Genomic DNA, 23,241 nt, shown 5'->3' on the forward strand with positions numbered 1-23,241 from the left:
GAGTCCTAGTTGGAGTGTAGAGTGGCAAGACAATAGGCAGGGAGACCAATGAGAAGAGCAGAGCAGTAATCAAGTAGGGAAAGAATGAGCTAAGAGATGAGAGCTTAGTATTGTGGAAAGTCAGGAGAGAATTAATTTTACGTTTGCTAAATAGTTGAGAGACGGGACTGGAAAATAGATGAGATGTGGGCAGCAAAGGAAAGATTCAAGTCAAATATGACTCCCAAGTTACGAGCAGAGTCGGAAAGAGGGTTAACAAGGGGTTCAGGGAATAAAGGGACAACAGGGGAAGGAGAAAAGGAGATGGAGGAAGATGGGGGTAAAGAATCAGTTTTTGGCTGATTAAGGTGAAGAAACTGAGAATGCATCCAGGAGTGACAAGACAATGAACTGTCATAGATGTTATTGTGGATAGACTTAGAAAGGTTAGCCAAAGAGAAAAATCTGAGTGCTGTCTGCATACAAAATGATAGGAACTACCGAAAGTTTAAGTAATGTGAGCAAGTGCAGTTGTATAAGGAGAAATTAGAAGCAGACCTGGGACGGAAACGTCAGGGAACACCATGATGAAGGTGAGAGGAGAGGTTCCCAGCCCAGGAAACAGAAGGAACGGAGAGATAGGCACGAGAGCGATCCGCAGTATCCACCACGAAAAGACCCAACAAAACAAGAACAGAAGGGAGCTTCGAGTGACAAGCAGCGAGAAGAGAATTTGTGACAGCAATTAGAGCCCACTGTTGAGTGCAGAGGATGGAAACCATATTGGAAGGGAGAAAGAAGAGTGATTAGCAAGATAGAGAAAACGTTGGGAATAAACAGCATGTTCAAAAATGTGATAGGTAAGGTAAAATGGAGATAGGGCAACAGTTGGATGGGATTGAGGAGTGGGCTTTTAAAGAATAGGGAGAATTATTGCATGCTTGAAAGATGCAGGAAAAGAGGAAGAGATTGAAGAGTGTCGTTAAATGTGGGAGAAGGAACAAGTGCACAAGGGATGCAGTCGCGGGGGGGAGCAGACAGATGAGCTCTATAGAGTAGATCAGAAAAAACAGAGTCAAACAGAAAGGTGAAAGAAGTAAAAGAAGGGAGAGGAGCAGAGCAAGAAGGAGAAAATTGGGAACACTTAGAAGGGGGAAAAGAAGAGCACAAGATAAGAACAGTATCTGTCTCTGTAACGAAAGTAGCAAAATCAGCCATAAAATGGCACAGCCTGGACACCAATGAGCAAACTATATCAATTTATTAGTGAATCTGTTTATGTTTGTGTGAAGAAGCATGTGCAGTGTGTATCATTGCCATTCCAGGCCCAACCAATGATTTGTGAGCTTAAGATGGACTTCACAGCAAAGCTAAAAGGCTGCAGAGAAGAATTGATCAACAACAGTCAACAACCCTGCGTTTTAAGGCAAATACTTAGTAGGTGTGTTAGTCATTTGGGATAGCTCTACAAATGAGGTAGAGTTCTTACTGGAAAATGCAGTAAGAGCAAGGGTGCATTCTGTGTTATTTAATCCTTTGCAGCTTGAGATAGCTATTCTAGAGCATGCAGTGTAAGGGGGTGCCGGGGGGGTAGGGGGGGATGACAGGGGTCTCTTTACTAAGCCAGAACATTCACATCTTCTGACATGAAGTGCTGTGTGGGGTGGCTCTATCTGTACTAAGGGAATCAGAGTGCATCCCGCGACATCTAGTCAAATTGAGGCCTTTGTATTAAGGGAGATCCACTGCTTTAGTCAGACGCATGGTCTAAAGGGGGTACTTTTAGTGAGTGTGACACTGTACGATTTGCAACATGTCGCCTTGTGGGATTGTCAGTACTAAATGGGCCAGACTAACATGTTTTCCTGTAGGACAGTGTTAAGATGGATTTCTGAACTCGGACCTGGAGGGGCAGAGGTTCAGAAGGCCAGTCTAGTTTTTTGGAACAGGGTAACCTCTGGACAAGCCAGACCAATCAGGGTAGCGATGGCGGCGGTCAAGACTAAGTCTCAAGAGGGGTGAGGGTGACGGAAAGACCTCAATGAGCACACAAAGCAAGGACACTTACAAATTACTCCAGACAGGTGTTATATTAAAAATATAGACACATTTATTACAAGGCCTTTGTAACTTCGACCATAGCAAAGAATCACAATAATACGAAAGTAAACCAACACATCACAATCAATACAATATATACACAAGACCGAGGGGTCTAAGGAGTTAGGAGCACGTAATATGTAAACCACCTAGATGGGGAGGAAAACAAGCAGTGCAAGTAATCATTAGACCCAGTTCGACATCTGAAATACACCAAACTAGGAGGAAGTCCGAGCCCTATGAAGAGAGGAGCCTTATGCTCAAAAGTACCTACACGCGCTGGTGCCAATGGACAAAAGAGGGCCTCTTCGAGGATATCAGGCAGTTCAAGAAGGTGAATAAAGCGATGCAGAACAAGTCCCCACTACTCAAGCAAGGTCTCCACTTGTGGGCAGAGGCAGGGTGAGAGTGCGGGATAGAGTCGCTATTTCGCAACAGCGGTAGAAAAGAAACTGGCTCCTGCGCGAGTGGCCACCGGTTGGGGTATGGACTACTCACCGGTCCCCGACACAGGCAGACCCAGACTTCTCCAGTTCAGTTGATGTTGTTGGCAGGTTCAGCTGCGATGATCAGGACGTCTTGACACCGTGTAGATTCTGTGCAGCAGGATGCAGGGTCGAGGGTGTCCCAAATGCAGCGGACGTGCACAGGTTGTTACCACAGCAGGGCAACACGGCAACCGCGTTTACTCTGGCCCGGGGGCACTCGTCTCACTTCAGACCTGGGAATGCCAAGTATACGAAATTTGGTGTGAGGGTGCCGTGGACACAGAGCAAGCAGTAAACCAGGTTTCAAGGGCTTCCCCGAAACGGCGGCAGTGACAGAGCAAAGCGTCCTGCGTAAGCTGGTCAGCCCACTGGTTGGCCCAGGGACACTTCCGAAGATGCTTACTTGCAGGGTTTGATGAAGGTGCCAGGAATAGTTGATCCCACTATTCCAATGGGTCGAAACGCCTTTTCAGACCTTCTAGGACGATCAGATGCAGAGGGGTCTCGCAGTACGACAGCAGTTCAGGGTGCCAAACCTTCAGTGGGTCACCAGCGGTTCCTCGACTCAGCCTCTTGTTGAAGGATACTTGGCTCCTTATCCCTTGGTCGGTGTGAACTCAGGAGATCGACATGGTAGTGGTGTTTTCAGCCTCCTCTTATCCAAAGTTCCCTTCGTGCCAAAACGAAGAGGACCCAATGGGAGATCTGCTCACAAACACTCACACCATACATGGGCCTATCACGGACCATGGTGGTCCCAGGCATTCAGGACACTCCAGACTCTCTGGCACCCAGGATGTGTATTGGGACCAGACATCCTAGCCCACATCCTGGAGGCACACACAAGGCATGCAGAAGCCCACGAAAGCTTTGGGGTTTCGCGGGAAGTGCATGACCAAATAAGGACTGCTCCGGGTCGGCTCGACCTGGGGGAAGGTGAAGGGGCAAGACGGTCAGCGGACAGGACAAAGAACCTTGTGGCATGGCCATATTGGAGCCAGGCCACTCATTTGTGCCAAACGCGGTAAGCGCGGATAACATGGCAAAAAAGGGTTCAAAACACAATAGAAACGATAGCTGCCACCAGTCCCGTCCGTGACACACTTGCACAGTTCATACCAAGTCCAGCGAGAGTTTCTAGGGCTTTTGGAATGACTAGAGACCCAAGAGTGTGGTAATGTAAGTTACGGTGCACTCTTGTTTCATGTTGCACAAAAGCTGCAACATGAGGAAAGGACTAAGGAAAACTAAGTCTCCCAGTACTGACTGTCTTAAGGGCATGTCAGTTTCCCCATAAGAATTGAGCGAAAGCCCAGAGGAGTGCGGCGGAAGGCTGCGCTTCTCTGGCAAAGTCTAGATCAGGGTGTAAAACAACAGCAAAATGTTTGGGGGTTGCCACATGGAGGGAAAATTACATACAATTATGAAATCCTTCCTAACAGACAGTAGTCATTTGAGAGAGAATCTGCTCTGGGACCTGTACTATGCAGACATCAATGAGAAACTGCATTTTTGCTTTTGTAGTCCATTGGGGGGGAATGTGGAGAATCTGCATCAAATAAACTTGAGTGCACTAGGACATCTAGCCTCATGCAGGATTACATAGTCCTCTGGGGAGAATGTGCTCTGGACTAGACAGTATGTTGTGGGACACTACTTCCCAGCCAAACAGGCTGTCTCTTCCTCTCCCCCTCTTTTTATCTCCCGACTACCTTCCTCACCCTGCTTCCGCTCGTAACCTTGGTGTCATCTTCGACCCATCACACAACATCTCACTCTTCATATCCAAATCTGCCATTGTAGCCATGCTCAACCTCCACAATATCAGAAAAATCTGTTATATTCTTCCTTTCAATCCTTCTAAACAGCTAATCTCCTCCTTAGTCATTTCTAGATCTGATTACTGTGCCAGTCTCCTCTATGGCCTTACCAACTAGCCTTTTCACCTCTGGACAGAGCCCTCAACTTTGTGGTCCACTTACTTTTCAACCTTTCTCGCTTTACCTCTACCTCCTATGCCCATCGCCAGAGGCCGACGATCTATGAAACAAAGAGCTAAGTTTAAACATCTTATCTCCAAAACTATCCATGGACTTGCCCCACCGTGCCTATCGGCTCATCTCACTCCCTACTCCCCTCTTCTCTCATTACGATCATCCTCGGCTCACCTCCTTGCAAACACATTTGAGCCCCTGTGCTTCCTCTCGTTTCTGTTCTGCCTCCCTCTCCTCGCTCCCCTATTCTGGAATGTACTCCCTCTCTGCACTACTTCAGTTATACCACTATTTAAATCCAACCTCAAAGCTCTCCTTTCTGAAGAACCTGTTTCCCAGCACACTGGTTAACTCCATCACCCGGTTTTCCTTGCTCACTACCCTTCATGGACAACCATGCAGCACTTTTCCGTCACCCCTCCATCCTTAATTCTGTACTTGCTCCACCATCCTGTTCCGACGCCATTCTGTCCTGTCCTTGTCACTGGTTTATGTGTCCACCTTCCCTGCAATATCTGGTCTTCACTCTTCAAGTCACAAACACTCACCCCATTTTAAAGGACAACCGTCCTTCACTCTGTCATAAATGGTAAATTTTGTATGCTTTTTTGGTGCCAAAAAGCATTACTTTTCCTGCGATTTTCATGAATACATTTAAAAAAAAAATTATTTCTGAGGGGCATGTATATTAAATGAAGTAGAATGCATTATAGGATATGTAGCCCTGTGGATGTTTCTCTGAATGAGGCCCAATGCATTCAGGACAGTGTGTAGTCCTATGCCCTCAGTGAAGAAGCCTGCGTTCTCCACATTCTGGGCATATGTCAAAAAGCTGGAATGTTATAAGCACAGCAGTAACTCGCCTCTGCACCTAGGAATATGCTGGCTCTAGATGGGTAAAAAGGCAGGACTGGAGCATTTGAGGCTGCACCCGACATATGATCGCAGTATCCAAACGTGTACAGCGGTTCCTAGGCATACAATTTCTGTACAGTAGTCAGCCATTTGAAGCGGGAAGTGGTATTACTTAAAAAACCAAAACAAATGTTTTTGTGAATGGCTGATTAGATTTGGGAAAGATGTGGCAGCCCACAGCAGTTTCAAATATGTATTCAGCCTACATATGGTTTTCAAAAAGTAGACCATTGCAATAATTCACTAATATAAAAACAGTAAAGTTTTCAAAAGTATCAGTATGACTTGGTTCATACAGAAGGTTGGGGGCGGAGTGAGGCATCAGTGGCTGCTTGGAGAACACAGGCTTTCTGCACTACCGCATACAGACAGACGAACATCGGAGTCGAGCCGGTTCATAAAGAATGAGTCGTACATGACAACAAAGAAACATCCTACACAGAATTCTTAGTCGATTCGCAATGGAATACTGTAAACCTTGAAGTAACATGAAAGTAATAATGAGGTATTACCAAGGCCTCCTTTCAATACAAGATTGTTACACATGAAAAACTGACAGTCAGCTACTCCTCTGCCATCAACGAGCCCCCCAATGTAGATAAAAGCAGTTACCTTTCCCAGGGGTAGTGGTGCAGCTGGTCTTTTCCGATGATTGTAACCAGACAGCCTGTAGCAGTAGTGAGGTTTGCAGTAGAATTTCCCTGCAGATGCAAGCCCAATAAACTTAATATTAACAAAAGGCCAAGACAGGATAACGTTCAGTACCATAGTCAGACTAATCTCTTCTGCTTCCTATAGGCAGTCTCTTCTGCACAAACATGGAATTTCTTCCCCACCCTCACTTACAGACTGATCAAACTAGCTCTAGGGGGAGTTTATTTCAAAACGGTCACTTCTGTATTCCGCAGCCCACAGCACTTTTCCGCAACCGGCTAGAATATGAACAGTGCCTATAAGCACCGTCGGGTGTGACGGAGAAGTGGGGAGCAGGCTGACCCTAGAGGGAGGAGGGGTTTGGCTTGACCTCGAGGAGCAGCGAGGCTCGTGTGGTGGTAGTCAATACATAATGCTCCCATTGTGCATTAAACAAAGGACAATCGCTTGCAAAAAGCTGGAGAAGGCATTCTAACAGCAATACAGGAACAGACACACAAGACTGTAACTCTCCAAATGCAGTGGGTGCCCGAGAGGAGCGCACACCATTCCAAACGCAGGGTGGGCTAAAGTGGTGCTAGGCTGCAAACGGGATCATCTCCATGGGAATACAAATACACTTTACCCAGTCCAGTTTCTACACTCACAAACATTCAAGCACCACAAATCAATGTAATTCTGCTAAAAAAACATGCAATTATAGATGTATATCCATTTACTACGGGGATATATTTCTCAAAGGGCTTTCATCGGATTGACAACAGCAGCTCAGGAGTGGTCTATAATGGTGCTCGGGAACCCCGAGGTGAAAGGCACCCAGAAGTTAACATCTACCCCAGCTACCATGCATTGCCCTTCTATTCCAACCCATGACATGCCATGCCATGCCATGCCCCTTATGGACCAGCATTGCATGGGGTGTAAAGTTGAGGGATCAGGGACTATATACAATAAAGAATCTAGGACGTGGTTCATTAAGAATGTGGTAGTCTGGAATAAAATAGCAGTTACATTGCAGTAACTCCATTACTGCCAATTTCCCTGCCACAATTCCAATTTTGGGGTAAAGTGGAGAAAATCGCTTTCGTTTTTCCTCCACTTTATCGACCAAAGATATTTGCCACCAGCAGAATTATCGCCAGCGGTAAACTAAATCACAATTGGAGAAGTATGGATGTCAGGAATTGGGATCAACACTAATTCTGCCACTCGTAATTAGGAGGATTTATCGTGATTGCGAGTGGCGGAAACAGTCATATAGTTTGGTGGTATTTCTACTAAACGTTCACTAAAAAGGAAAACAAAACAGCCTGGCAGAGAGAATACTGCATACCGTGCCGTAAAGTCACAGCTGCTGACTGAATTCCATAATCCTCTGCTGTGATGTCATGTCACAGCAGGAAGATAGAATATTTAGAAATGGAAATAGTTGCTAATGGCTGCCTGCAGAGGCCATCCACAACATGCGGTTTCTAGTGGTCAGGCTCAATCTCCATTTGCTTTCTAGAGCGCAGGTCGGGAGCGGACCATTAGGGCAGCACAAAGCTAAAACACAAGTAGTGCAACGTGCTAGGGAGATTGAGGCTCATTTATGTGGTGTATTGAAGAACAATTGCACCAAAGCACACGGCTTCCATGACCCGGTTTGCTGAAGAGTTGACGGCAGGTGTAAGAAGTTTTCTCTGCATTCTATGTATGGAAATATGAGGGTTTGGATACAGGAAGGGCATAATTTCCTAGCCCATCCCCCTCCCCATGCTTGGCTCACTTAAAACCTTAAAGGGCCTGATTCACAGATCGTTTTCCTATGGTATTGCGCCATTATAAAATGTTTGTGAATCAGGCCGTAAACGTAGGCAAATATTTCTTGTACATAGAAAGGCAAGGAAGAGTGACAGGATTTTAGAGCAAGCTGTGGGTCACCATAATCTGTATTGGGTGGCCGATTGTCAGAGGGTAAAGTTGGATAACCTCCACTGAACTTCATATAGGATAGTAGATTAAGAGGACAGTGATTGGTTGAGCAGGGGATTTTCCTGATGTGGGACACTACATGTAGTGGGCAATTGAGGTCAGAACTTGGAGTGGTCAACTTCCCAAGCCCTCTTTCAGACGATCTATCAACTGCTCAGGTCATGTACTGTTGAACCGCCTTCGGCCCCTTCCAGAAAAGCATAAAGATGCTCAGTTTCTGTGCAGTCGGATATTTTTGTGCATTTATGACTGGTGCGGTCCGGTACTCTGCTCTGGTAAGGATTGGGGCTTCAGAACTGATGTTCAAGGAGATTCAGGGCTTCTGTGGCTTTGGGAATAGCGGATGGTGTTTTTTCTCTCTCTCATTGCTTATGCCGCTGAAGGCTACAGAGAACGTTCAGTGAAGCTGCTGTATGCTGCAAAGTATTCCGGCAGCGACAACGCTGGCTGCAAGGGGGTGCCGGAGGACTGCAGCAATAGGGAAGCATTTAAGGGAACCCTTTTCAGAGTGCAGGTACACTGGTGGATGGTATGAAGGGAGGAAGACATGATCAGGGTCAGCGCAGTGAACAAGAATACAAATAGGGTTCGAAGATGGTGTGAAGGCCGGTTTCATCAAAACGAAGGGCATGCACACTGGATGCCACAGGTTCCAGGCATGGATTCGCCCATCGTGGTTGTCTTGGAAGGCTGCATGGTTTATCAGGGCTTACTCACTTCAAACCCTTAGGTTTAGCATCTCCTCATAATCCATGTGAGGGACATGTTCACGTCTACTTTTATGGGTGCATCTGGAAAGGGTAAGGATCATAAACCTCCATAAAGTGGTTGCATTATTTCGAACATTTTAACTGTCACCCAGTCTGTGGATGTCTCCACACATGAACACTTCAACCCGGGTAACCTCCCCAGATTTGGATTTCCAACATTGTTAGTCAAACCAAATTCAGATTACAGAACATTTTCAATAAGCAGGGTATACAATGTCGCAAAGGAATATACTTACAAGAAAACTTACAGTCTCACAGTATAACAAATTACAACCACTGCCCCCACCTCCCGCTTGAGTGGAAAGCATAACAATCCCCACCATTAACTTCCATTTTGTAACATTTCTCATAAAAAGCAACACCAGAGGGACAAGAGTACCACAAACGGAAATGCAATTTTGGGATCTGCTGCCCTTAGATTACACTGCTGGGAGAGCCATCACTATACATGTCTTCTTCATGAATACACAAATTTTTAATAGGGATATGATCGCAGCTGGTAAGTTTACATTAAGGTTGTACTCCTGAATATTGGTTAAAAGGCTACCAACGAACACTGGATCCCACACAGCTAGTTAAGCCAGGTTACTTAAGCAAGGCACATGGTTTACGCAGACCATAATAGGCTTGTTTTTTCTTTTACGATTGCATCAGTATTTGCATCACTGGGTAGCTCTAGTACTAGATCTCAACTTGGAAAACTGTGTAAACTAGCGGGAAACAAAAGATTGTGGCACTGAGCTTCAGATCTGCAGGTAAGCAATTTTGTTCTCAAAGCAGGTTAAAAAAGAGTGGGCAACTGACATCCTTCCTTTGTGAGATCAAGCGATAAAAGATGAGTGACCAAATGAAGCCAAAAGGGAGGCACAAAAGTAAAAATGTATTTACAAGGTCAGATACCCTCAACTGCAGAGAGAACAAATGATCGGTCCTGAGGTTTCAAATGGATGAATGCTTTAGTTCTAGATCTCACATGATAAAAAGTCCAAACAAACTACTGTAAAGTGCCAATAAAATAAAATGATCATGGTTGTAAAATTCCTAGACCTGGGGCCTGCACCCTTTGGCTCAGAGGTTTTGGACTACAAATCCCATCAGCACATGACAGTATAGCCCCAAAGGTGATGAATCATGGGAGATGTAGTCCAAAACATCTGGAGAGCCGCATGTTTCAGAGAGAAAGTGATATTTCTAAATGTCTTACCATCTTCAAGGTCGTAGGCATAGGACGACAGGCGTAGGGTGGCATTACAATAGTCGCACTTAAAGCAGCTCCGGTGGAAGAACTTGGCTTCTGCACTAAGCCGCTCCATCACGTAGACTCGCTTCCCGCAGAAGTAGCAGACATCGCTTCCACCAATATTCTGAGGAAACTCCTTCCTGAAAGAGCACTGAGTGAACAGAGAAAGAAGGAGTGAAAGCTCTGATCCATACAAGAAGCTCCTCAACGTTTTACCTTTCAGACTTTCACATCCCAACTGCATAAAATACAGGTTTTTGTTAAAAATGGTCAGGATAACTACCACCATGGGTTAAAATCCATGGATTGCAATAAAAACAAGTGACATCCAACATAGATTTAGAAATTCAGGGAACTACTGCTTGAATGAAAGGTAAGAGGGGTCCTGCTCCTACAAATACCATGTTAATAGAAAACAGTGAGTGAGGCAACTTGTACAGATTTATTCTTCCAACACCACCAATTCACAATCATTGTACGACTGGGAATGCAGTTTAATTTACCATGATTAAACGTGTAGCATTCAGCTAACTTTGCAGATGGTCGGTACATTTTATTTATCCTCCAGTTGCAAATTCTAGTTGTCAAACAGTGAAAGCTCAACGCACAAAGCTGAAGAAGCAGCAAACTAATGTTAATCCATAGAGACAATTGAACAGCTGCAATTCTAGACTTCACACTTTTTTTGGGAGTGCAGATATTTTGCATTAGTATATGGTACACCAGCCCACCTGCATAGCATATCAGCCATAACAAATTCCACCTGGTCTTTTTTTCAACCAGGTTTCACCTCAAATGTTTTTATAATCACTGTTTGGAGTTGTCAATTCACAGTGCATCTGTAAATGAAAAAAATCACAAATACAAAGTTATAGTGTAGCCCTTGTGGCTTCGACTGTCATGAGCATTGAGGACTGTCCCCTTACGAATGTCGTGAAAAAACGCTCTACAGTTAATTGGGCACACTGTAGTACTGGTGCTATATTGATGACTATTTGTTCATCTAAATGCATTTTAGAAATCAACTGACATGGCCCTCTCAAAAACGATGGTACCTCTGTTCAAAGGCAGCTTAAATTCAACAACTGTTGAACCATAAGTAAAGCAAACCAGAGCAGAGGAATGAATTTACAATTGATTTGGTCCCTGAACACCACCAGAAGATGGGACCGTTTCACATTCGCCACAGCTCCTTGCCACTTTAAGCACAAAGAATAGTTGCTGCTTTTAGACAGCGCCAACTAATATGCAGCAAGAGGTCAATTATTGTATGGCAAGTGGGAGATGACAATGCATTACTTACCGTAAAAGCATTTCTGATGGTTGTATCTGCTTAGATTCACATGCTGTGCATAGGTCCGACATCCAGTGGTCACTGCGGAGTATTGCATTTTGTTTTTCGTAGTCGAAAAGGGGACGTCGACAAGGCGTGTCTGTAACACTATCCCTATAGTGACGTGCGTTGTACCCACAATCCCTCACGTGTCGAGGTCCCTCTGTTTGTATTTTTCTGCCCTGAGGGAGCCTTCTAGACGTGAGTACATAAAAGAGAGAAATATAGAAAAGGATGTCTATGTTCCTTCCATCCGAGCGGGGAGGAAGGGTGGGCGCATGTGAATCTAAGCAGATAAAACCATCAGAAATGCTTTTACGGTAAGTAATGCATTGTCTTCTGATGTTTGTTAATCTGCTTAGAATCACATGCTGTGCATAGACTAGCGACTAGCGAGCAGTACCCGGAGTTGGCGGTGGGTTATGAGAAGGAACAGTAGAGAAAAGATGTCTTAATACTGCCTGTCCCACCTGGGAGTCAGATCTAGAGTGTGCATCTAGACAGTAGTGTTTTGTAAAGATGTGCACAGAACTCCAGGTAGCCGCTTTGCAGATGGACTCAAGGGGAACATTTGCAATGAACGCTATGGAAGCCCCAGTGCCTCGAGTGGAATGTGCTCTTGGCTTGAAGGGCAGTTCTCTCTTAGCAAGAGTGTAACAGAGAGTGATGCATTGAACAATCCATCTAGATATAGTGGACTTTGAAACTGCATCTCCTTCTCTTCCTGCTGCCACAGAGACAAAGAACTGATTAGTCTTTCTCAGTGATCTGGTTCTTTCCATGTAGAACATGACAGCTCTGCGTACATCTAGTGTATGCAGACTTTTTTCCTCCCAAGCTGGAAGGGTTTTGAAAGAACGTTGGTAGTTCTATTGACTGGTTTACATGAAATTTCAAGGTGAATTTTGGTGCAAACCTTGGGTGTGTGCGTAGAACCACCTTATCTTTGTGAACTGTTACAAAGGGGTCTAGTACAGAAAGAGCTTGTAGTTCACTTACTCTCCTAATGGAGGTGATAGCTATTAGGAAAGCAGTCTTAAGAGTGAGGTCTTTAAGAGTTGCCTTGTGCATGGGTTCGAAAGGAGGGCCCATGAGTCTAGAAAGTACCACATTTAAGTCCCACCCGGGAGCTGGGTTAGCTATCGGGGGGTGTATTCTCTTTACCCCCTCCATGAAGGCCTTGATAACTGGTATCTTCCACCACGACACTTTAAGTTGGGAAGTGGTGTATGCAGAAAGTGCTGCTAGGTGGACTTTGATAGAATTGAACACTAGACCTGAATCCAGTAAATCGGTCAAGTACAGAACAATGTTAGTGGGAGAGCAGTCAACCGGGTTGATGCTCTTACCTCTACACCAGATGACAAATATTTTCCACTTGCTAGAATAGCAGTGGCGAGTATTAGGTTTTCTGGCTTCCCTGAGGATGTCCATACATCTCTGCGGGAGTTGTAAATGTCCAAATTCTATGATCTCAGGAGCCAGGCTGCTAAGTTCATGGTCTGAGGGCATGGATGCAGTGTCCTGCCCTTGTCCTGTGACAGCATGTTGTACGGGCAGGGAAGTTTCACTGGGGGAGATAGGGACATCTCCATCAAGTGAGCGAACCATGGCTGCCGGGCCCACACTGGGGCCACTAGTATCATGGTAACCTGCTCCTGGTGCATCTTGTGCACCACTTTGTTGAGAAGGGGAGTCGGGGGGAAAGGCGTAAACAAATTTCCCTGACCATTGAATCGACAGACCGTTCCCCTTGGACTGGTTCTGGGGGTACCTGGAGGCGTAACTTTGGCATTGTGAGTTCTCCATAGTTGCGAACAGGTCGATTTCCGGGAATCCCCATTGCGTGAAGACGTCTAAGACGATGTCTTCGTGCAATTGCCATTCGTACTCTTCGGGCAGGGGGAAGTCTCTGCTGAGTTTGTCTGCTAGCAGATTGAGTTCCCCTGGTACATGTGATAGTAGGAACATGTTGTGTTTGAGAGCCCACTTCCATATATTCTGGGACAGCTTGGACAGTCCTGGAGAGTGAGTGCCCCCTTGCTTGTTGAGGTAGTACATGGCTGTGGTGCTGTCTGAGGACCATCACTGTCTTTCCTTGTAGGCGTTTCTGAAAGGCTTTCAGTGCTTTGAACACCGCTAGTAGTTCCAGCAGGTTTATATGCTTGGATGCTAAGCTCGGAGTCCATGCTCCGTGAGCAGTCTGATGGGATAGGTGAGCCCCCCCATACTGTCTGTGGTTAGAGTGGCTTCCACTGCGGGTGTGGCAAAAGTTTTCCCTAATAACAGGTTTTCTTTTGTCCACCACCGTAGCGAGAGAACCAAGGCCTGCGAGACCACCACTAGATCGTCCCATTGTCCGCTGGCCTGACACCACTGGCTGTAGAGCCACTCTTGCATTGGGTGCATGCGCGCGTGAGGTACCAAATAAATACATGACGCCATCATCCCTAGCAAGCGCATTGCTTTGCGTACCGTCACCTCTCGACTTGGACCCTCTCGTTGGAGGGGAAGACGAGGCCATCCCTTGTTCGAATTAGAGCCCCTAGGAATTGTTTGATTTGGCTGGGGTCTAAGCTGGACTTCTTTTCGTTGATGGAGAAGCCCAGATGGGACAAAAGGTCTACGGTCTTTTGGGTATTGGAGAAGCATGCTTCGTAAGAATCCCCTGTTATGAGCCAGTCGTCGAGGTAAGGGTATACCGGGATGGATAACCTGCGCAGGTGGGCCGCTGCCACTGCCAGTACTTTCGTGAATACCCTTGGTGCAGATGCTATCCCGAAGGGTAGTACTCTGAACTGGTAGTGTTTGTTCTCTATCTTGAACCTGAAGTATTTTCTGTGCGCTGGCAACATTAAAATATGAAAGTATGCATCTTTCATGTCTAGTGTTGTCATGTAATCCCCTTGTGATAACAGTGGGATTACTTCCTGCAAGGTCACCATACGAAACTTTTGGGGTTTGACAAACTTGTTCGCTGGGCGCAGATCTAATACAGGGCACATGGTTAAGTCCTTTTTGGGTACAAGGAAGTACACTGAATAAATACCTTTGTTACCTGAGATAGGGGGACAGCCTCTATAGCTTCTTTTTTCAGTAGCTCTTCTACTTCTTGAAGAAGAATGGTGAGGTGTTCTGGTGTCATGCGTCGGTTCCGTGGGGGTCTGTACTTCGGGGAACCGTTGAATTCGATGCAGTATCCGTGGGCTATGGTGGATAATACCCAGCGGTCTGACGATATTCCCTCCCATGCTGATAGGAACGATGTTAGCCGGCCCCTGACCGGTGATGCATGGGAGGGGACCCGAATCTTCGGGTCATTTGTTGGTATTGGGCGTGGAACCTTTGGGGCAGGAGCCGCGACCTCTTCCTTTGCCACGGCGTTGGCCTCTTTGACTGAACTGGGTGTTGTTACCCTGGTTAGAGGGCCAGTTGGTAGCAGAGTAAAATTGCTGTTGGTTTTGCTGCTGGCGTTGGCTACGAAAGGAGCGTCTATTGCCATAGCCGTGTCTGTTAGGGGGCCTAGAAATTTGGTCAAGAGTCTTGATGGTATCAAACTCTTTCTTCGCTTGTTCCAGGGCCTCATCAACTGCTTTCCCAAACAGATGTGTTTGTTCTATGGGCTTATTTATCAGGGAAGCCTGGGTTTCCGGCTTAAATCCCGAATTGCGCAGCCAGACATGGCGTTTGAGAAGTATTCCCTGAACCAGGGAACGGCCAGCCGTCTCTGCGGCATCTAAGGAGTACTTTACGATGCCCTGGTTTACAAGAGTTCCCTCTGAGATTATAGCTAACAGGCGTGAACGCAGGGGTTCTGGTGCGTCCTCTGCTTCGCTGCGCAGCTTGCTCCACTGTGCATCTGCGTAGCTAGCTAGTAGGGAATTGTTATTTGCAATCCTAGTTGAGAAGGCGGCGGAGGTCGTGATTCTCTTCCCAAGTGCATAGAGCTTATTGCCCTCTTTGTCAGGTGGTGCCTCACTAGTGTATAGTGGTTCCCCCAGCTCTTTTTCTTGTATTAGTAACTACGAAGGAGTCCGGAATAGAATGTCCTCTGATGTACAAAGGGTCAGAGGACGAAGGGCTGAAGAGCTTTTCTATCCGAGGGTTGACCCCTCTGAATAAGGCAGGATTGGAAAGGGAAGGAGTTATTCTTCTCTTTATAGAAGCTAGGAGCGGAATAGACTGACTAACAGGGGCTTTTTCTTTAATAACTTTCTCTACAAAGTCTATGTCAGGAAGAGTTTCCCCTGTGTCTATTTCAAAATGCGCTGCTGCCTTGCGCAATAGTGCATTAAGTGAAGGTTGGTCATCTATGGGAGAGGTGTTTCCAATAGGTGAATCCTTGGGAGGAGAAGGGTGAAAGACATCAGGGTCTTAGTGCACTGATGGGGATTGCCAAGGCTGCACCGATGGGGATTGCCAGGGCTGCGAGGTAGCTGTATCTTCTTCAAAAGCTCCTGCAGTAGTGTAAGGATCTTCTTCAAACCCCTCTTCCTCCTGTTCTTCCTCTCCACCCAAACACTCACCTTCCTGGAGGTATTGCTCCTCTTCAGTGAGGTCATATACGTCTGTAGAAGGGGGCAACAGCCTAGGAATCTTGACCCTAGGGTCATCCTGGGGCCATTCTCTTGGTCTTTTGTGTGTGGGTGGGTTTTGGCTTCCCAAAAACCTTTCCATTTTCTCCATACAAGAATGGAGTCTTTCAAGGGTCTCATGGGGGACCCCTGAATAGTCCAGAGGGGGGAAATCAGTGTTTTCACCTTCAAAACGCTTAGAACGCTCCCACAACGTCAAAGAAAGGTTTCCGTCGCCCTCTGAAAAGCCCTCCGGTAGTTCAGAAGTGCCCTTAGATGAAGGGGGCAGTTCCTGGCTACTCTTGTGCTTTTTCGGCATTTCTATAGCTTTTTGTGCGGTATTCAACGTTTGTTTCGTCGTCCGCTTACGTTTGTCTTCGGAAACAATTCTCGCCAGGCTCTCGACAACGAGATTGTCAGTAGAGGGCTCTGGTGTCGACGTTGCCTGCGTTACGCGTTGTTCCTCGACGGCCGCTCTATGGAGCGTTACGTCGGATGATTTTGAGGTAGCGCCCATGTTTGATGAAAGCCCAATCGCTGGTCGCTGCTGCGTTTGCGGGTGGGGCTTGGGACCCTTACGGTCTGAGGTAGACGCCGGAGTGCCTTGCGTCCCCTTCGGCGCTGATGGATCCTTCGTCTTCGACGAAGAAGAGCCGTGGGTTGTGTGCTTAGGCCTATGGGGTCTATGTGCGTCCTTGTCGCCGGGGTGTTCATCCCCATAAGCAGGGCGTGAGCCGAGCCCGTCGGGGCCGGGGACGGACGTCGAGGAGCACGAGCGCTCCTCCTGGGGGTTAATGACTTCCGAAACGGACGTCGAGTTATCACCCTCCTCGTCACTTTCTGTAACAGCGGCGGCGGGTGAGGAAATTGACTTCGACATAGCGTAGTCCGCCCACCTCTTAACTTTTCGTTCTTTAAGAGTTCTTGGTTTCAAGAGCTTACAGGCCGCGCAGCTGTCCTCCTTATGATCGAGGGGCAAGCAACGATTACAGAGCTTGTGTTTATCTTTCCAAGTGTATTTGCCCCTACAGCGTGGGCAAAACTTAAAAGGTGTCCTCTCCACAGCTGAGGCAATAATAACTGGTGATGATAACCCCAAGGGAAAGATAGGGGAGAAAGAAAGACATTCTCAAAGAGAAGATAAAAGTTCGAACCCCCACTCTCCCTACTGTATGCTGGCCGGCGAGGCCAGGCCACGTGTTTGGCAACGCCGAAGGATCTTCTCCGTCTCTTCCCCTCCGTCGAAAACTTGCTCGGCGGAGAAACAGCTTCCCAGCTAACGTCGAGGGGAGGGATCTTTAACAATATAAGTATAATTAAGGACCGAGGTCCGTAGTAAGTATTTGCAATGTCTCTCTAGGAGCTCCGCGTAAGGCGACCAGAAGCTGGGCGGAAAAAAACAATCTGAGGGACCTCGACGCGCGAGGGATTGTGGGTACAACGCACGTCACTATAGGGATAGTGTTACAGACACGCCTTGTCGACGTCCCCTTTTCGACTACGAAAAACAAAATGCAATACTCCGCAGTGTCCACTGGATGTCGGACCTATGCACAGCATGTGATTCTAAGCAGATTAACAAACATCAGAAATATATATATATATATATTTAAAAAAAACTTACCTTGGAAGAGCTTTCTTTGCCTATGGTGCATATCCTTTGCATCCAAAACATTAACTTCTTTACTATAGGTGCAGTGAGGTGCATAAGCACAAAAAATGAAGTGGAAAATAAAATTAAAAGGGATTTAAAATCAAAATGTTTATATTGATCTAGAGGGGGTGAAATGGTTTGTGTGGATCATCAAACCATGAAGGGATTAGATCCTACTGGTTGTACAAGCATACATGCTAATGCATTTTTGGTTTCTCCCAGACTTTTGGGATTATCAGATTCCTGGACAAAGCGCACAGAAAAAAATCTGCCGTCACTGCAGGCTGTAAAAGCTTCCAATTCTATTGGTCCACAGTGAATTTCTCTGGGCAGACTACCATCACATTATAGCAAAGAAGGAACCATGAGTGAATTTGCCTTAGCCCTGACACCTGGACAAAGCAGTCCAGACCCAACTGCTAGGCCAAGCCCACTCTGAATGGAAACAAAAGCCACCACATAACTTCTCACGTCTGTTGGACCGCATCAGTGAGTTGTGGGTTCTAATGGCACAAATAACCCAATATATGAAATGAAAAAAGCCCCAATAATTCGGCCTTGCTTGCGTTTCCATGTTGACTAGAGGAATTACGAGAGGTTAATATATAAACTTTCTATATATTACATTTTGGTGTTGATAGTGTCTCCCTTTAAAGGGGAGTCACAGTATGCAAAGACCGATACCTTGTTGTGTTTACTAGGGGAATCTACCTGCCCTATGAGGCAAAAGCATCTCAAAATAAGCAAGGTTGCAGGGGTTCCTGTGCATTCGAGACCTGACCTAGCAGCTGGTCTCCAATGCTCAGTTTGAAAGCAGTGCTACAACTTCTTGTTGACTCCCTTCGCATTGAGCAGATTGGCCAACACCACATATTGAAAGATGCCACAAGGTACTTCAAGTAGTTATGTTGGAGGCAAATCTTTCCATCACACACAATTCAGTGTTTAGACTTTGATGAAACTTGTGTGGGCCCAGTGTGAGAAACCTAGGGGTATTCTCTCATGAAGACCCAGAGAATCCTCTATTCAGGTGGCCACGGGAGGGCCATGGGGTTTGGAGCCCAACCCTGGGGGTGGACAAGCGAGGGAGGATCACCTGGGTAGGGAAGTCCGGGGTTGCACTCAGGAGAATGCCCTAGGGGAGACTTGGTATCCCAAAAGAACGATAAGTGAAGAGGTTATGCAGGTCCCATTGTAACCAACGCAAAAGAGAGACAAACAGACTATCCCAGACCCAATACTCCTAGTTTAGATGATGGGAAGTGTTATAAAGACCTGTGCTCGCATGTCTGGGTGCGATACATAGGGAGTAATTTGATACACAGAGAATCGCCTTTTGTATACAAAACCAGGGCCCGCTGTCCCCCACCCTATCCTTTACCAATCACCTTGTAAAGATATAGCCTGTAAATATCAATTCCCATCTTGCCTGGACTCTCCCTCGCCATTTTCCACGAGTACTTGGACGAGGAATAGGCAATCAAGAGCAATTAAGAGTTCCCCTATAGTTAACATGGGAAGGCAGGGAGAGGCCTACTATTACCAACTACCATTTAAATGTCCCAATAATACAGTCAGGCACTCTACAGTAATAATTCACACTTGACTCCACTAGCAACTATAGGTGTGGTCTTACACAGGTGAATGAAAGAGCTAGGGAGGCATACAGGACCAGAGAAGCCAAGAAGCTGCAGAAAGAACGATTCTCCAGAAAACGGCGTGCCGCAACACTGGAGCTGCAGCGGGGCTTGGGAGCCGTGTCCCCAGAGAGCAGGAGAGAGGCAGCTGGTATCCTGCTGACGGTGTCTGTGCAGTTGCTTGTTCACTGGGGCCGTGTGCCAGGCCCAAGGATGTCTGAGGGGCAGGTGGCGAGACCCTGACCTCGATCCAAAGCATCCAGGGGAGACCGCTCGCCAGCGCTTCGCTACCTGGTGAATTTTCGCATTAGAGCAAGAAACTCGAGAGCGTGCGGGTGGCTGGAGCGGCAAAGGGAGAAAAGCGAAATATGTAAAGTGGCACAGAGCAGAAAGTGAGGACAGTTTAAAGTAAAGTAAGAAAGAAGGAAAAGGAAAGAGGAAAGAAAGAGAAGGCACGCTAGTGGCATAGAGGAAAAGGCACCTTAGCGGCACCAAAGGAAAACTTAAATACAAAGTAAAAGAAAAGGGTGCAAGCAACCCGGAAAGAAGGAAACAAGTGCAGGTGTGCACGGAAGAGTGAAAAAAGTGTAAAAGAGGGACGATAGGAGGAGGACAGGTGCAAGTGTGCAGGACAGGCGGAAATAAGCGTGCAAGAGGCACAACAGAGAGAAACAAAGACAGTGCAAGTGTGCGCAACAAAGTGAAAGGAATACAGACCGATGAAAGTGGTGCAGGAAGCACCAGAAGATAAAAAGCATCAGGGAAGGCAAGTGTAAGAAATAAAGAGAGGGGCAAAGGATCAGAGTGGTCGCGCTTAGGAAGAGCAAAGAGCCTCCGATTCTACCCCATGAAAGGATTGTATGTGAGGGAAACTATATACAAGGAAAAGGTACATCCTGACAAGCTGAACTTGTGTTTGAAACTAGAGGGGCCTAAGCTTGGAGAAGGGAAGCCTGAGAGGCCTACCAAAGGTGAATACTTATTTTGGAACCAGAGAGGTATAAGCTTGCAGAAGGGCGCCCCGAGAAGCCTAAAAGGAATTGTGATATATGTTGTTGTGTATAAAAGTCGGAAGAGGCCTGAACTTGGGGAAGGGAACCTTGAGAGGCCTACTAAGAAGGCAAAAGTTAATTCTGGTAAAACTGACTGATGAAAGCTGGAAGCGGCCTGAGCCTGGGGTAGGAACCCCGAGAGGACCAACCAAGCTGGAGACTTATTGGTTTTTGTAGTGTTGAAAGGATTGAGGCTTGGAGAAGTGGACCCTGAGAACTTCAAAAGGAACGGTTATATTTCTTTTGTGATATTTGGAACGTGAACAAGTTGAATCTTGGTGAGGGGAACCCCAAAGAACCCAAAGACATTGAAGATATTTGAAACCACTGTAAGGGCTTTGTGGAGGTCTTGCGAACATTTGTGATTGAACTCTTTTTTGTGACATTGACCAAACTACACCTGGTGAGAAGACCACCTGAAACCAACTTTGGTTTCCCATTTTCTGTTAAAGGGCTATTTTCTTTTTTAAAGACGTCCTATCACATTTTTGTAAAGAGTGAGGGCAAGCGTAGGTTCAGAGACAGACTTATTCTGGACATTAGACAGCAACGGCCATTAGAAACATCAGTTGAGGGAGCCATTCCTTTAGATTTAGGGCCAGTCGGGCATTACACCAACCCAGGAACCTTCATAAATAAAAGTTTTAAAACAAACCCCTTTGAGTCTCTGTCTCTACTGATACCAAACCTGTCTTTCACCCAGTTACATTTTTCTACCACTCTCCCTGTAAAGTTGCCAATATCTGTCTGTTTCAGCTTTGGTTTCCATCAGTGTTGCATAGTACAAACAGTGGTCTAAGATTTTAAAGTGGTAGTGTTTTGGGACTAAAATCATTTTCTAGGGAGTACAAACGTGCCATTCGCAATGGGAGTATTTTCTAAGTGAGTAAACATGTTTTAACTGTAAAACAGAAACGTTCTGTAATACATTTGTTTTGCACCAAGTTATTGATTCACATTAAAAGATACAAGTTTACCTCTTCGGATGAGGCAGTAATGTGGCACTACTTGTACTACTGAGCCAAACATATCCATGGATGTGTGTGGATGAAAGCAGGGGGATGGGAAAGGCTATTGTGGGTCCATTTTCTGCTTTTTGTTGCAGGTATTTTTACTCCATATTTTCATTTTTAGAATTGTCTATTTTCTAGTCTTTAAAAGTGTAGGGCTGGGTACAAAGTTATATATTTTTACACCAGCACAAAGTCAGTGGTCACTACTAGTATGCACAATTTCAGAGGAGTTGGCAAGAGTATGACCGCAAAGTTTCTTTCTGGCAATGGTCCGTATGTAAATAATATTCCTTGGTAGAGGGAAAGCCCCGATGCCAGTGTTAAAGGTACTTCTCATCTCTCAGGTTCTTTTATAACCCTTCAACAAACATCTACAGGAAAAATAAAGCTCACATTATGGACGGAGGTTGGAGCCCCCGGGGAAGTTGATCCCTACCTGGCAGAAGTAGTTGCCTCATTGTGAGAGACTGCCACTGGAGATCGAAAGACAGATTGATGACACTGAGAAGTTAGGTAAAAAAACACACACACACACACACACACACACACACACACGCACCTTCACTTGTTTTTGAGATAGTGAGTCTGCCTACCACTTCAAGAATGTGCTAGTGAGTGGATTTGGCAGCATGCAGGCTAACAAACTGATTATCCGACATACCCCACCACTGCACGACAGCTGCATTTCGCTGTTGGTTGCGCACCACATTGCTGATGGTGTGCATCAGCTATGCATGACTCAGAGGCTGGAAAGTGGGCTAGGTCACCTAGGGGCGGGGGAGGGGGGGAAATGATAATTGAGATTCATTCCATGAACATGAAGGGGAGCAAGCTATCACGCTGAGTTATGGAAAGTGAAAAAATACTCCATGATGCAGAAGAGCAACTTAGCAGCCATCCTTTGCAGTTAATAAAGCACAAAGCTAAATGTACTACAATGACCGGAGCAATGAGTAATGGGCGCGCTTCAGATCCAACCGAGTTCATGTTATTGCTATGCTTTTATAAAAGCAGTAGCACATCCTCTGGAGCAGTGCAGAATCTGGGATTTCAGGTGAACTGTGGACAGTATCCACAACAGTATTGTATTTATTGTTTTTATATAGCGCTTTAATCCAAAGCGCTTTACAGTTTAACAACAAGAATATATCAAACACGGAACAGTAGAAGAAAAACAGTATGTAGAACAATTTGCATATGAGGAGGAAAAGGAGGAGGGGGTGGGGAAGGAAGAGGGCGAGAGAGTAGGGAGTAAAGAGATTAGTAGGAAAAGAGGGAATCTTAGGAGAGACGGGGAAGATAAAGAGAAGTATGACGTGGGTACTAGAGGGAGAGAGAAAGGTGAAAGGGGGAACAGTTGTCAGGGTGGGGAATGAAGGAGTGATTTCAAGGACGAGCGGAAGGAGGAATAGGTGGCGATGGCACAGATAGAAAGAGGTAGGGAGTTCTAGTTTAGGGGCAAGGAGCTGAAAGGAGTGGAAACGAGAAGAGGCACAAGGGGGTGGGGGGACAAAGTAAGAAGAGATCAGCAGAACAAAGGGAACAATAGGGGGTGTAGAATGAGAGAAGAGAGGATAGGCAACAGTAATTACTGATCAGGGCGGCGCACAAGAGCCACACCAAGATGGCCGCTGTAATGCGAGTTCCTGGGAAGCCTGCTGAAAATCCAGTTAAAATCCTTCATCGCGGTTGGTTCACCCTGAACATCTGCTGTTATTGGGCTGGAGCAGTTGGGAGTCGACTGCCGAGCCAGGTGAAATAAATATTTACTGGCAGACGCCGGTACACACAGGAGTGGGTGACGCGACTCCCATCTGATCTCCGAAGCTCACTTCTACTAGCTGAAAGGAACCTTACACACACT

The 23,241-nt window shown here is 46.2% G+C and overlaps 1 protein-coding gene across 19 annotated transcripts in view; it reads right to left on the bottom strand.

Annotated features, from left to right (window-relative positions):
- MICAL3 (microtubule associated monooxygenase, calponin and LIM domain containing 3) overlaps positions 1–23,241 on the bottom strand; it is a 2,299,897-nt gene that overhangs the window by 1,019,490 nt on the left and 1,257,166 nt on the right. For all 19 annotated transcript variants that reach the window (XM_069628665.1, XM_069628668.1, XM_069628663.1 and 16 more), the window contains 2 exons: positions 10,079–10,265; positions 6,089–6,177 (listed from right to left, as the gene is read on the bottom strand). In XM_069628665.1, the coding sequence (XP_069484766.1) occupies positions 6,089–6,177; positions 10,079–10,265 (276 nt within the window). The remainder of the gene's footprint in view (positions 1–6,088; positions 6,178–10,078; positions 10,266–23,241) is intronic.

The sequence above is a fragment of the Ambystoma mexicanum genome, chromosome 12 (genome assembly GCF_040938575.1).
Source record: "Ambystoma mexicanum isolate Mex_15411 chromosome 12, UKY_AmexF1_1, whole genome shotgun sequence".
Taxonomy (NCBI): domain Eukaryota; kingdom Metazoa; phylum Chordata; class Amphibia; order Caudata; family Ambystomatidae; genus Ambystoma; species Ambystoma mexicanum.